This window comes from Bombina bombina, chromosome 10, assembly GCF_027579735.1.
Source record: "Bombina bombina isolate aBomBom1 chromosome 10, aBomBom1.pri, whole genome shotgun sequence".
NCBI classification, from domain to species: Eukaryota; Metazoa; Chordata; class Amphibia; order Anura; family Bombinatoridae; genus Bombina; species Bombina bombina.
Window position 1 is genome coordinate 38,801,032 of NC_069508.1, and position 14,892 is coordinate 38,815,923.

Consider the following 14,892-nt stretch of genomic DNA (forward strand, 5'->3'; position numbering starts at 1 on the left):
CTATTTCACAAATGGATAATATAGTGTTCCAGAAATGGGCTGGCTTCTAAGCATACATCTCTGCTTTACAACAAAAGATACCAAGAGAACGAAAAACAATTGATAATAAAAGTAAATTAGAAAGTTGTTTAAATATTTTCGGTCATATGAAGTATCAAGATGGACAAAAAATGTTTTTTTGAGGCCTGCAAGCTAAATAAGGGGAAATAAATACCTAGTAAAAATGTTACATGTATTACAGGCTTTAAAACTCCATTCTACTGTATCTAGACACCATCAATTCCTCTGCACTTATCACACCATTATTAACCCCTTAATGACCGCAGCACTTTTCCATTTTCTGTCCGTTTGGGACCAAGGCTATTTTTACATTTTTGCGGTGTTTGTGTTTAGCTGTAATTTTCCTCTTACTCATTTACTGTACCCACACATATTATATACCGTTTTTCTCGCCATTAAATTGACTTTCAAAAGATACCATAATTTTCATCATATCTTATAATTTACTATAAAAAACATTATAAAATATGAGGAAAAAATGGAAAAAAACACATTTTTTCTAACTTTGACCCCCAAAATCTGTTACACATCTACAACCACCAAAAAACACCCATGCTAAATAGTTTCTAAATTTTGTCCTGAGTTTAGAAATACCCAATGTTTACATGTTCTTTGCTTTTTTTGCAAGTTATAGGGCCATAAATACAAGTAGCACTTTGCTATTTCCAAACCACTTTTTTTCAAAATTAGCGCTAGTTACATTGGAACACTAATATCTTTCAGGAATCCCTGAATATCCATTGACATGTATATATTTTTTTTTAGAAGACATCCCAAAGTATTGATCTAGGCCCATTTTGGTATATTTCATGCCACCATTTCACCGCCAAATGCGATCAAATAAAAATTTTTTTTCACTTTTTCACAAATATTTTCACAAACTTTAGGTTTCTCACTGAAATTATTTACAAACAACTTATGCAATTATAGCATAAATGGTTGTAAATGCTTCTCTGGGATCCCCTTTGTTCAGAAATAGCAGACATATATGGCTTTGGCTTTGCTTTTTGGTAATTAGAAGGCTGCTAAATGCCCCTGCGCAAAATACGCGTATTATGCCCAGCAGTGAAGGGGTTAATTAGGGAGCATGTAGGGAGCTTCTAGGGTTAATTTTAGCTTTAGTGTAGTGTAGTAGACAACCCCAAGTATTGATATAGGCCCATTTTGGTATATTTCATGCCACCATTTCACCGCCAAATGCGATCAAATTAAAAAAAACGTTAATTTTTTCACAATTTTAGGTTTCTCACTGAAATTATTTACAAACAGCTTGTGCAATTATGGCACAAATGGTTGTAAATGCTTCTCTGGGATGCCCTTTGTTCAGAAATAGCAGACATATATGACTTTGGCGTTGCTTTTTGGTAATTAGAAAGTCGCTAAATGCTGCTGCGCATCACACGTGTATTATGGCTAGCAGTGAAGGGGTTAATTAGGTAGTGTGTAGGGAGCTTGCAGGGTTAATTTTAGCTTTAGTGTAGAGTTCAGCCTCCCACCTGACACATCCCACCCCCTGATCCCTCCCAAACAGCTCCCTTCCCTCCCCCACCCCACTATTGTCCCCGCCATCTTAAGTACTGGCAGAAAGTCTGCCAGTACTAAAATAAAAGATTTTTTTTTTTTTAAAAAGAAAAAAAAAAAAAGCATATTTACATATGCTGTGTTTAGGATCCCCCTTAGCCCCCAACCTCCCTGATCCCCCCCAAAACAGCTCTCTAAGCCTCCCCCTCTGCCTTATTGGGGGCCATCTTGGGTACTGGCAGCTGTCTGCCAGTACCCATTTTTCACAATCAAATATTTATTTAATTTTTATTTTTTGTTATTTCCCCCCACCCCCCCCCCCCCCCCCCCCCCCCCCGACCACCCCCCACCACCTAAATACCGAATAAGGTGTTTTTTTTTAAAATTACTTGTCCCACTTTTATTTTGGGACACATTTTTTTCTGTAGTGCAGCGGTCCCCACCCGGTCCCTGCCCCGGCGCGCCCCCCCGCGCGCCCCCTCGTGCACGTGCGCGCGCCCCCGCGCGCGCCCGGACTTGCACGCCCACGATCCCGCCCCCCCTCCACATGACAAGGGCCATCGATGGCCGCCACCCACCTCCCACACCGGCTCCCACCCACCAACGATACCGGCCATCGATGTCCGGTGCAGAGAGGGCCACAGAGTGGCTCTCTCTGCATCGGATGGCCATCTAAGGTTATTGCAGGATGCCTCCATATCGAGGCATCACTGCAATAACCGGAAAGCAGCTGGAAGCGAGCAGGATCGCTTCCAGCTGCTTTCCACACCGAGGACGTGCAGGGTACGTTCTCAGGCATTAACTGCCTTTTTTCTGAGGACGTACCCTGCACGTCCTCGGTCATTAAGGGGTTAACCCACATGAAGTTTGGACAATTTGTGGATTCTCAAAATGCACCAGTTATTTTGATCTGTCTTTAGTCACCTGGTTGGGCAGTCACACCAGCCAAATAGTAAAGTACAAACTGTAGCATGAACTTGGCACTATGTGGAGTTAGTAAAAAATATATATCTACTCGCTCTTCAATCTAATTCATGAGACTTAAAGGGACATGAAACCCACAAATTTTCTTTCATGATTCAGATAGAGAATACAATTTCAAACAACTTTCTAATTTACTTCTATTAGCTAATCTGTTTCTTTCTCTTGGAATCATTTGTTGAAGAAGCAGTAATGCACTACTGGTTTCTAACCGAACACATGGGTGAGCCAATCACAATCAATATATATATGCAGCCACCAATCAACAGCTAGAACCTAGGTTCTCTGCTGCTCCTGAGCTTACCTAGATAAACCTTTCAACAACAAGAGAAGGAAGCAAATTAAATAATAGAAGTAAATTGGAAAGTTGTTTAAAATTGTATTCTCTATGTGAATCATTTCATGTCCCTTTAAGCACTTTCAATAGTCACAGAAATGCTTGCCATGTAAAACAGTTCAATTTAACAGATTCTTTTAGGTGTATTTGGCCACATTTGAGGATTTAGGAGCTGAGTATCCTCAATATATATTTTGGGTCATATGAAGTAACAAAATTGACTAAAAAGTGTTTTTAGGGATCCACACGCTAAAAAGACATGGGGGGGTAGTTATCAACGTGTCTATTTTACCTGTCTTCGCCGCCTAAGCTCGCCTCACATCGCCACCGCGGACCTGCAAAAATTTGCCTAAGTTATCAAAAAAGCTGTCAAAAAGCTGCACACCAAGTACGGGGCGATGAGCAGCGGACTGTGAGAGTTATCACTCATCCGATCTCACTGCTCTTCGGCTTTTTTACAGCTTTATTGCTAGCCTGTCACTAAGCACCCACACTAACTACACTGTTCTACCCCCTATACCAGCGCCCCCGGAGCCCCCCGCAACTAAATAAAGTTACTAACCCCTAAACCGCCGCTACTAGACCCCGCCGCAACTGCTATAAATGTATTAACCTCTAAACCACCGCTCCTAGACCCCGCCGCAACTCTTATAAATGTATTAACCCCTAAACCGCCGCTCCCGGACACCGCTGCCACCTACATTATACCTAGTAACCCCTATCCTGCCCCCCCCTATACCCTCGCCCTCTATAATAAAGTTATTAACCGCTATCCTGCTGATCCCGCACCTCGCCGCAACAAAATAAATAGTTTAACCCCTAAACCGCCGCCCCCTGACCCCGCCGCAACCTATATTAAATTTATTAACCCCTATCCTGCCCCCCCTACACCGTCGCCACCTATAATAAATTTATTAACCCCTATCCTGCCCCCCACTACACCGCCGCCACTGTAATAAAATTATTAACCCCTAAACCTAAGTCTAACACTAACCCTAACACCCCCCTAACTTAAATATTAATTAAATTAATCTAAATAATATTTCTATTATGAACTAAATTAATCCTATTTAAAACTAAATACTTACCTTTAAAATAAAGCCTAATATAGCTACAATATAAATAATAATTATATTGTAGCTATCTTAGGATTTATTTTTATTTTACAGGCAAATTTCAATTTATTTTAACTAGGTACAATAGCTATTAAATAGTTATTAACTATTTAATACCTACCTAGCTAAAATAAAGAGAAATTAAGCTGTAAAATAAAAACTAACCTAAGTTACAATTACACCTAACACTACACTATACTTTAATAAATTATTCCTATTTAAAACTAAATATTTACCTGTAAAATAAACCCTAAGATAGCTACAATATAAATAATAATTACATTGTAGCTATCTTAGGATTTATATTTATTTTACAGGTAACTTTGTATTTATTTTAGCTAGTTAGAATAGTTATTAAATAGTTATTAACTATTTAATAACTACCTAGCTAAAAGAAATACAAAATAACCTGTAAAATATATCCTAAGTTACAATTAAACCTAACACTACACTATCATTAAATTAATTAAATAAATTACCTACAAATAACTACAATTAAATACAATTACATAAACTAACTAAAGTACAAAAAATAAAAAAAGCTAAGTTACAAAAAATAAAAAAAATAAGTTACAAACATTTTAAAAATATTACAACAATTTTAAGCTACTTACACCTAATCTAAGCCCCCTAATAAAATAACAAACCCCCCCAAAATAAAAAAATGCCCTACCCTATTCTAAATTAAAAAAGTTCAAAGCTCTTTTACCTTACCAGCCCTTAAAAGGGCCATTTGTGGGGCATGCCCCAAAGAACTCTGCTCTTTTGCCTGTAAAAGAAAAATACAACCCCCCCAACATTAAAACCCACCACCCACATACCCCTAATCTAACCCAAACCCCCCTTAAAATAACCTAACACTAATCCCCTGAAGATCATCCTACCTTGAGTCGTCTTCACTCAGCCGAGCAGCGATGGAACCGAAGAGGAGACCCGGAGCGGCAGAAGTTATCCTCCAAGCGGCGCTGAAGAAATCTTCCATCCGATGAAGTGATCCTCCAAGCGGCGCTGAAGAAGTCTTCCATCCGGGCGATGTCATCTTCCAAGAGGCGCTGAAGAAGTCTTCTATCCGGGCGATGTCATCTTCCAAGCGGGGTCTTCAATCTTCATCCCGCCGACGCGGAACATCCTTTTTTTCCCGACGGACTACCGACGAATGAAGGCTCCTTTAAGGGACGTCATCCAAGATGGCGTCCCTTCAATTCCGATTGGCTGATAGGATTCTATCAGCCAATCGGAATTAAGGTAGGAAAAATCTGATTGGCTGATTGAATCAGCCAATCAGATTCAAGTTCAATCCGACTGGCTGATCCAATCAGCCAATCAGATTGGGCTTGCATTCTATTGGCTGTTCCGATCAGCCAATAGAATGCGAGCTCAATCTGATTGGCTGATTGGATCAGCCAATCGGATTGAACTTGAATCTGATTGGCTGATTCAATCAGCCAATCAGATTTTTCCTACCTTAATTTCGATTGGCTGATAGAATCCTATCAGCCAATCGGAATTGAAGGGACGCCATCTTGGATGACGTCCCTTAAAGGAGCCTTCATTCATCGGTAGTCCGTCGGGAAAGAAGGATGTTCCGCGTCGGCGGGATGAAGATTGAAGACCCTGCTTGGAAGATGACATCGCCCGGATAGAAGACTTCTTCAGCGCCTCTTGGAAGATGACATCGCCCAGATGGAAGACTTCTTCAGCGCCGCTTGGAGGATCACTTCATCGGATGGAAGATTTCTTCAGCGCCGCTTGGAGGATAACTTCTGCCGCTCCGGGTCTCCTCTTCGGTTCCATCGCTGCTCGGCTGAGTGAAGACAACTCAAGGTAGGATGATCTTCAGGGGATTAGTGTTAGGTTATTTTAAGGGGGGTTTGGGTTAGATTAGGGGTATGTGGGTGGTGGGTTTTAATGTTGGGGGGGTTTTTGTATTTTTCTTTTACAGGCAAAAGAGCTGAATTCTTTGGGGCATGCCCCACAAATGGCCCTTTTAAGGGCTGGTAAGGTAAAAGAGCTTTGAACTTTTTTAATTTAGAATAGGGTAGGGCATTTTTTTATTATCAGGGTTTGTTATTTTATTAGGGGGCTTAGATTAGGTGTGAGTAGCTTAAAATTGTTGTAATATTTTTTAAATGTTTGTAACCTATTTTTTTATTTTTTGTAACTTTAGTTAGTTTATGTAATTGTATTTAATTGTAGTTATTTGTAGTTAATTTATTTAATTTATTTAATGATAGTGTAGTGTTAGGTTTAATTGTAACTTAGGTTAGGATTTATTTTACAGGTAATTTTGTATTTCTTTTAGCTAGGTAGTTATTAAATAGTTAATAACTATTTAATAACTATTCTAACTAGCTAAAATAAATACAAAGTTACCTGTAAAATAAATATAATTCCTAAAATAGCTACAATGTAATTATTAATTACATTGTAGCTATCTTAGGGTTTATTTTACAGGTATTTAGTTTTAAATAGGAATCATTTATTAAAGTATAGTGTAGTGTTAGGTGTAATTGTAACTTAGGTTAGTTTTTATTTTACAGGTAAATTTCTCTTTATTTTAGCTAGGTAAGCTATTAAATAGTTAATAACTATTTAATAGCTATTGTACCTAGTTAAAATAAATTGAAAGATGCCTGTAAAATAAAAATAAATCCTAAGATAGCTACAATATAATTATTATTTATATTGTAGCTATATTAGGGTTTATTTTAAAGGTAAGTATTTAGTTTTAAATAGGATTAATTTAGTTCATAATAGAAATATTATTTAGATTTATTTAATTAATATTTAGGGGGGGTGTTAGGGTTAGTGTTAGACTTAGGTTTAGGGGTTAATAAATTTATTACAGTGGCGGCGGTGTAGTGGGGGGCAGGATAGGGGTTAATAAATGTATTATAGGTGGCGACGGTGTAGGGGGGGCAGATTAGGGGTTAATACATTTAATATAGGTTGTGGCAGGGTCCGGGAGCGGCGGTTTAGGGGTTAATACATATATTATAGTTGCGGTGGGCTCCGGGAGCAGAGGTTTAGGGGTTAATATGTATAGAGTAGCTTGCAGTGGGCTCCGGGAGCGGCAGTTTAGGGTGTAATACATTTATTTAGTTGCGGCGGTGTAGGGGGGACAGATTAGTGGTGTTTAGACTCGGGGTACATGTTAGGGTGTTAGGTGTAGACATCTCCCATAGGAATCAATGGGATGTCTGGCAGCAGCGAACTTGTACTTTCGCTATGGTCAAACCCCCATTGATTCCTATGGGATCCGCCGCCTCCAGGGTGGTGGTTTGAAAACCAGGTACGCTGGGCTGGAAAAGTGCCGAGCGTACCTGCTAGTTTTTTGATAACTAGCAAAAGTAGTCAGATTGTGCCGCACTTGTGTGCGGAACATCTGGAGTGACGTAAGAATCGTTCTGTGTCGGACTGAGTCCGGCGGATCGAAGTTTACGTCACAAAATTCTACTTTTGCCGGTCTCTAGCCTTTGATAACTAAGGCGAATCAGCCTCGCCACAAATATGCTGCGGAATTCCAGCGTATTTGAGGTTGACGGCTTGATAACTAGAGGCCATGATGTGAATTATAAAATGATAGTTCAAAAGACCAGACCACGTCAGCCCATCGGGCAAACTGCACTAATGCCTTGGGGTTTAGCCAGTACACTGAAGTCACACACCCATGCTCTTTATATGGATTTAGTAGGAAAAGCTACAATGGGCCAACAATTGTGCATTGTGATAATTTTATGCCTGGCTATTATTTTTCTCACTATCCCTTTGTACACATAGACCTCACCTAGTGGCTTCAGGAATGGATTTTCTAATTCTAATTTTTGGAAACGCACCCTGCTGACTTCTCATCTCTAACCCTGCTGCATATCGTTCCCTAATTGGCTTCAGACTATAACAACTGAAAAAAAATACAATAAATACTAACATAATAACAGTGGCTAGTGTTATCTTCCCATCCAAATAAAAGTGGTGGTTGGACACAATGTTAATTTGTTTTAAAAATGTTTAAACTTAGCTGATGTGTTACTTTGTAGCAAGACAATGGAAATGTTACAATGTGTTCAGTGTCCTTTTAAAAAAATGTTTTTGATCTATTTATCAAATGTTTCAAGTTTTTAAAATATTTGAAGACCCATGCTTACATCAGTGTATGTGTCAGATCCCCACACACTTCCTGAGCCACTTAGACATTTTGCTGGACAGGAAACTCTAAAATAAAAAAGTAAGATAAAAATGTATTTAACGGAACATGCTTGTTAGTATTTTGCTGAATTTTCCTCTGTTTGAATTACCATACTTACATTGTAACTGGAGCAGTTAAATGAGTTGCAACTGAGGAACACAACGCTGTAACTGGAGAAAAAATAGAAATATTTGAACATTACTGCCCTAATTCTATTTTTTTTTTTTATATATTTAATTAAAGGGACAGTATACTGTAAAATAGTTTTTACCTTAAAGGGACACTAAACCCCCAATTTTTCTTTCATGATTCAGAAAGAGAATACAAATTTAAACAACTGTCCAATTTACTTCTATTATTTATTTTGCTTAATTTTCTAGATATCCTTAGTTGAAGAAAAAGCAATGCACATGGATGAGCCAATCACATGAGGCTTCTAAGTGCAGCAACTAATCAGCAGCTACTAAGCCTATCTAGATATGCTATCAGCAAAGAATATCAAGAGAATAAAACAAATTAGATAATAGAAGTAAATTAGAAAGTTGTTTAAAATTGCATGCTCTTTCTATATCATGAAAGAAAAATAATAGGTTTCATGTCCCTTTAATGTTTTTTCCAGAGACTTGTTATACCAGCTGCAGAGTATAATATGTATGAAAAATGCTCTTTTATGTTTATTTTGAATTTGAAATGTCAGTTTTTGTTGTTTGAAACCATAACCCATCAAAATGGGTTGAGCTTAAAGGGAAATCAGATATCCTTAGTTTATCCCTGTTCTGTACATACACATGCTTCTTTATATTATCTCTGTAAACCAAAGCCCAATATGCAGAACAATTAAAAAGTAAAATTGTATTGCTTATCTCTTCTACCTCTTACTAAGAGTGTAATTTGTTTCTGCTGGCTATGTTTACACAGGATTTCTTTAACATATAGTTAAAGGGATAGGAAACACATTTTTTCTTTCATGATTCAGACATGGGATTTCAAACAACTTTCCAATTTGCTTCTATTAGCTAAACTGCTTCATTCTCTTGGTATCCTTAGTTGGAAACCATATCTAGGTAGGCTCAGGACCAGCAATGCATTACTGGGAGCTTGATGCTGATTGGTGGCTGCACAAAAATGCCTCTTTTTATTGGCTCTCCAAATGTCTTCAGAGAGTTCTCAGTAGTGCATTGCTGCCGCTTCAAAAAAAGATACCCAGAAAATGAAGCAAATTGGATAAAAGAAGTAAATTGGAAACTTGTTTGAAATCACATGCCCAATTTGAATCATGAAAAATAAGAAATATAAACCTTTTGGGTTTCATATCCCTTTAACCCTTTGAGTGTTAATGACGGCTCTGAGCCGTCACTAGCACTCTCCCACCTTGAGGGAGATCTGGGGGCTCCCACCCGCTCTTACACCGGCGATCGTGCCTGTAGAGTGACAGGCATTGCTGGGGCTTCCCGTTTTGCGTGGTGACATCACGCGCAATAACGTGATGACGTCACTGTGCAACTTTATTTATACTTAACAATGTTAAGTATAGAAGCAGGGGGCATGCTGCTTAGAAGCCTGTATCTCAGGTATCTAAGCAGCTACAGACCCCCAATACCCACCATTGGAAAGGTAATCGTCTAATAAAAAAGTTAAAAATAAATTGTTAAAAAATGTAAAAATCTTAGCACCCAGGTGGGAAAGTGCTTAGCACTCAAAGAAAACATTCAGAATAGGTAGGGATTGCACAGGAAAAAGCAGTTATTTCAAAAGCAGAAATAAAGTAAAATGAGCTATTAATAAACATTTTAATACACTCCAGCAGGTAAAATGGATCACTTGAAAGAAATTAAAGTAGAGGAAAAGGTAAACTGATAAACTGTCCCTTTAATTTTTCTTTGTAGTTGTAAAATACAAAGAAACATAACGAACATTCGATTATCAAACTGGTTACATGCATCAGTACAATCCGATAATGTCTGGTCATATGAAAGCCCCCCGACCATTCTTTTAACAATAGATTCTTGTTTCTTTTGTTAGACTTGTAAAAACACATGGCCAGATTACAAGAAGATCGGTATTTAACGCTCCCGATTACGCACTAACTTTGTTAGAAGTAAGGTTTCTGCGCTTGTCGGGTAGCGCTCGTATTACAAATTGAAAGTAAAATGTTTTCACTCTTGCGCTAACCCGATGCACGCAATAAGCTGAACTTCGAATCAATCACGTTAACGTATTCCGCAAAGAAGACAAAGGATCAAAAAAGTGGAAAAAACCTAACCCTACTCACGTGCAAACCCTATTGCATTCTAATTCTAATGTGCGCTAACCTGACATTAAAATATGAATATTTTACATTCCAATGTTCTTCAAATAGCAGAATATGTTCTATTTATTCATATGTCATAATTATTCATATTATACACACACACATATATATATATATATATATATATATACTGTATATATGATTGTATTTTGGTACTATATATACCTATATCTATCTATCTATCTCTCTCTCTCTCTCTCTCTCTCTCTCTCTCTATATATATATATATATATATATATATATATATATATATATATGATTATATGTAGGTATAGATATATACATATATATGTATATATAAATATATATATATATATATATATATATATATATATATATATATATATATATATATACACAGTGGATATAAAAAGTCTACACACCCCAGTTAAAATGTCAGGTTTTTGTGATGTAAAAAAATGAGACAAAGATTAATCATTTCAGAACTTTTTCCACCTTTAATGTGACCTATAAACTGTACAACTCAATTGAAAAACAAACTGAAATATTTTAGGTAAAGGGAAATAAAAATAAAAAACTAAAATAATATGGTTGCATAAGTGTGAACACCCTTTTATAACTGGGGATGTAGCTGTGTTCAGAATTAAGCAATCACATTCAAAATCATGTTAAATATGAGTCAGTACACACCTGTCATCATTTAAAGTGCCTCTGATTAACCCCAAATAAAGTTCAGCTGTTAGTTGCATCCTACAGCAAAAGCCATGGTCCGCAGAGAGCTTCTAAAACATCAGAGGGATCTCATTATTAAAAGGTATCAGTCAGGAGAAGGGTACAAAAGAATTTCCAAGGCATTAGATATACCATGGAACACAGTGAAGACAGTCATCATCAAGTGAAGAAAATATGGTGCAACAGTGACATTACCAAGAACTGGACGTCCCTCCAAAATTGATGAAAAGATGAGAAGAAAACTGGTCTCGGAGGCTGCCAAGAGGCCTACAGCAACATTAAAGGAGCTGCAGGAATATCTGGCAAGTACTGGCTGTGTGGTACATGTGACAACAATCGCCCGTATTCTTCCTATGTCTGGGCTATGGGGTAGAGTGGCAAGACGGAAGCCTTTTCTTACAAAAAAAAATCCAAGCCCGGCTAAATTTTGCAAAAACACATCTGAAGTTTCCCAAAAGCATGTTGCAAAAGGTGTTCTGGTCTGATGAAACCAAAGTTTAACTTTTTGGCCATAATTCCAAAAGATATGTTTGGCGCAAAAACAACACTGCATATCACCAAAAGAACACCATACCCACAGCGAAGCATGGTGGTGGCAGCATCATGCTTTGGGGCTGTTTTTCTTCAGCTGGAACTGGGGCCTTAGTCAAGGTAGAGGGAATAATGAAAAGTTTCAAATACCAGACAATATTGGCACAAAACCTTCAGGCTTCTGCTAGAAAGCTGAACATGAAGAGGAACTTCATCTTTCAGCATGACAACGACCCAAAGCATACATCCAAATCAACAAAGGTATGGCTTCACCAGAAGAAGATTAAGGTTTTGGTATGGCCCAGCCAGAGCCCAGACCTGAATCCAATTCAAAATCTGTGGGGTGATCTGAAGAGGGCTGTGCACAGGAGATGCCCTCGCATTTTGACAGATTTAGAGTGTTTTTGCAAAGAAGAGTGGGCAAATCTTGCCAAGTCAAAATGTGCCATGCTGAAAAACTCATACCCAAAAAGACTGAGTGCTGTAATAAAATCAAAAGGTGCTTCAATAAAGTATTAGTTTAAGGGTGTGCACACTTATGCAACCATATTATTTTTTTAAATTTTTTTTCCTTTACCTAAAAGATTTCAGTTTGTTTTTCAATTGAGTTGTACAGTTTATAGGTCACATTAAAGGTGGAAAAAGTTCTGAAATGATTTATCTTTGTCTCATTTTTTTACATCACAGAAACCTGTCATTTTAACAGGGGTGTGTAGACTTTTTATATCCACTATATATATATATATATATATATATATATATATATATATATATATATATACACTCAATGTCCGTAGGGCACTGCACACACTTTCAAGGATTAAAGCTGCCCGGGGTGCATTCAATCAAATGCATAGAAATCTCAGAAATTAGGAGCGCACTCGCCGGGTCTTAAACAAGATATTATTTATTCATACAGTATGAATAAATAATATCTTGTTTAAGACCCGGCAAGTGCGCTCCTAATTTCTGAGATTTATATATATATATACTGTATATATATATATATATATATATATATATATATATATATATATATATATATATATATATCTCAAGTAGGAGAAGGAACTCACTGGTCTTTTCAAGTGTACTTTATTTCAAAAGCATGACATTTCGGGGGGGGGGGGGGACTCCCCTTCCTCTTATCTGAGGAAGGGGAGTGTGTCCCCGAAATGTCACACTTTTGAAATAAAGTACACTTGAAAAGACCAATGAGTGCCTTCTCCTACTTGATATATTTAACCGCTGGCACCCTGGCAGTTGCCATTATGGTGAGAGTTTTATATATATATATATATATATATATACATACTGTATATATGGGAATATCTATTTATAAATACATAAAACATATAAGGGTCAAATCGCCATGACTTCATTCCCACCTTTCCCAATAAAGACACAGACACATGTATTGGAGGTATAAGACCGTGAAGCAAGGTCGCGTTTATTAAACAAAACCAGGCAAACTCTAAACTTATTTAACTTATAAAGCTTAAGGCTTATCGAAGAGGTGGCGGCATCTGAGGCTAAGCTATATCCTAAAGCTAACCATAACCTAGTATCTACAGCAAGCGTGGTGAGGTCACCGGCCCGGATCGGTTGTCGCAATGCTCCTGCCGAGCATTGCCCTTCAGAGGCTGGAATCATCCACAAGGGGTTTCTAGGTCAGCAGGCCCGCGGGGAGAGGCGTTACAAGCTGCGACTTGCAACATCATGCCCCTCCCATTAGCTCGACCACACTCTCGCGGAAACCATAAAAATTATTCGGCCGGGACCCCGCCATGCCAGCTGGTGATTCCTACCTACACAACAAGTTGCTCCATACCTGTAACGGTCATCATTTAGACGCAAGACGCACAACAAACGTCCATGATGTGAAGCCAAAAATTACCACTTTGGACTTAAGATAAGCTAGCCTGATTAGGCATGCCCCTGCCAAAGTCCTCCAACCACCCTAATGGCAGCCGTCCCTCAGTGCCGCCCCCTTTACCCTGAAACAAAGATTAAACATGTTAACAACAAGGGAGGGATGGGCGGGGAAAAAACCTTTCTCCAGCAGTTGCAGACAAGAAAGAGGAAATCTCCCAGCATCCATGCACATTTAAACAGGTAAGAGTCCCCACCCCACACATTGCAACAAATGTTGCAAACTCACACACTGAACAGCTTCACATTCCAGTCAGGCAGCATAACCCTTAAGACGTTACACGCACAATTATGCTTTCCACTAGCATTCTGCTATGTGCAGAACTTTGGAAAGTGACATAATTACAGTAAATACACAGTAAAACACTTTACTGAATATGAATATTGCATAAATATGCTTTTTCATGTTTTCATCTACTTAACTGCAAAGGGCTCCAATGCAATTATATATATGTCTATTTGTGTGTACATATGTCTTTATGTGTGTATATATGTATTTATGTGTTTAGATTTGTATATATATCTGTAAATACATACATACACATATAAATACTTAAATACATACTGTATGTACACACATATAAACATATACTGTATATATAAACACCCGAGACCTCATTTCTTTGAGCAATTATAAACTTTTTCCCCCATTATTTTTTTAAAATAATTTTTATTAGATACTGTTATTATGAGTGTAACTGTATTTTGTATTCTTGATGTGTTTTGTGACACTTTTGTTTTGCAAAATAGTTAGCCAGAGCTTTGAGAACGCAGTAGCCCGATGCACATTAACTTCAATTGTGCTCAAGCGATTGCATTTACTTTTAACTTACGATACATCCGATGCGTGCAAACACTCGCATAAAACCCCTTTTTGCTTGCGTGTATCTCTTAGCGTGCCACCCGTAATCTTGCCCTAAATTAGTTATATAGCAAACAGGCACATATTTTTAGGTATAATAGGAAGAAAAAGCACAAAGGCACCAAATGGCCTAGTGCAGTCATGATACCAGATAAGATGGAGACAAAATCACTACCCGTATGTGGAAAAGCAAAGAGGCGCTTATAAAGCAGGCTGGAGCTTCGCAGTAGCCTAGAAGACTGTATACTGGCAATGCTGGTCTACTAGCAGGGTTAGAATGTAGTACTCAGGGGGGGTGTAGAACAGCGAGAGAACATAGACTGTTTCTTCAGACTAATAAGAAACAGCCTGAATTTGACTGAG

The 14,892-nt window shown here is 38.0% G+C and overlaps 1 protein-coding gene across 1 annotated transcript in view; it reads right to left on the reverse strand.

Moving 5' to 3' along the window:
- LOC128640692 (mucin-12-like) overlaps positions 1-14,892 on the reverse strand; it is a 195,408-nt gene that overhangs the window by 91,530 nt on the left and 88,986 nt on the right. Inside the window, exons 56-57 of the mRNA XM_053693121.1 lie at positions 8,319-8,370; positions 8,160-8,226 (exon numbers count right to left, since the gene is read on the reverse strand). Coding sequence (XP_053549096.1) covers positions 8,160-8,226; positions 8,319-8,370 — 119 coding nt within the window. The remainder of the gene's footprint in view (positions 1-8,159; positions 8,227-8,318; positions 8,371-14,892) is intronic.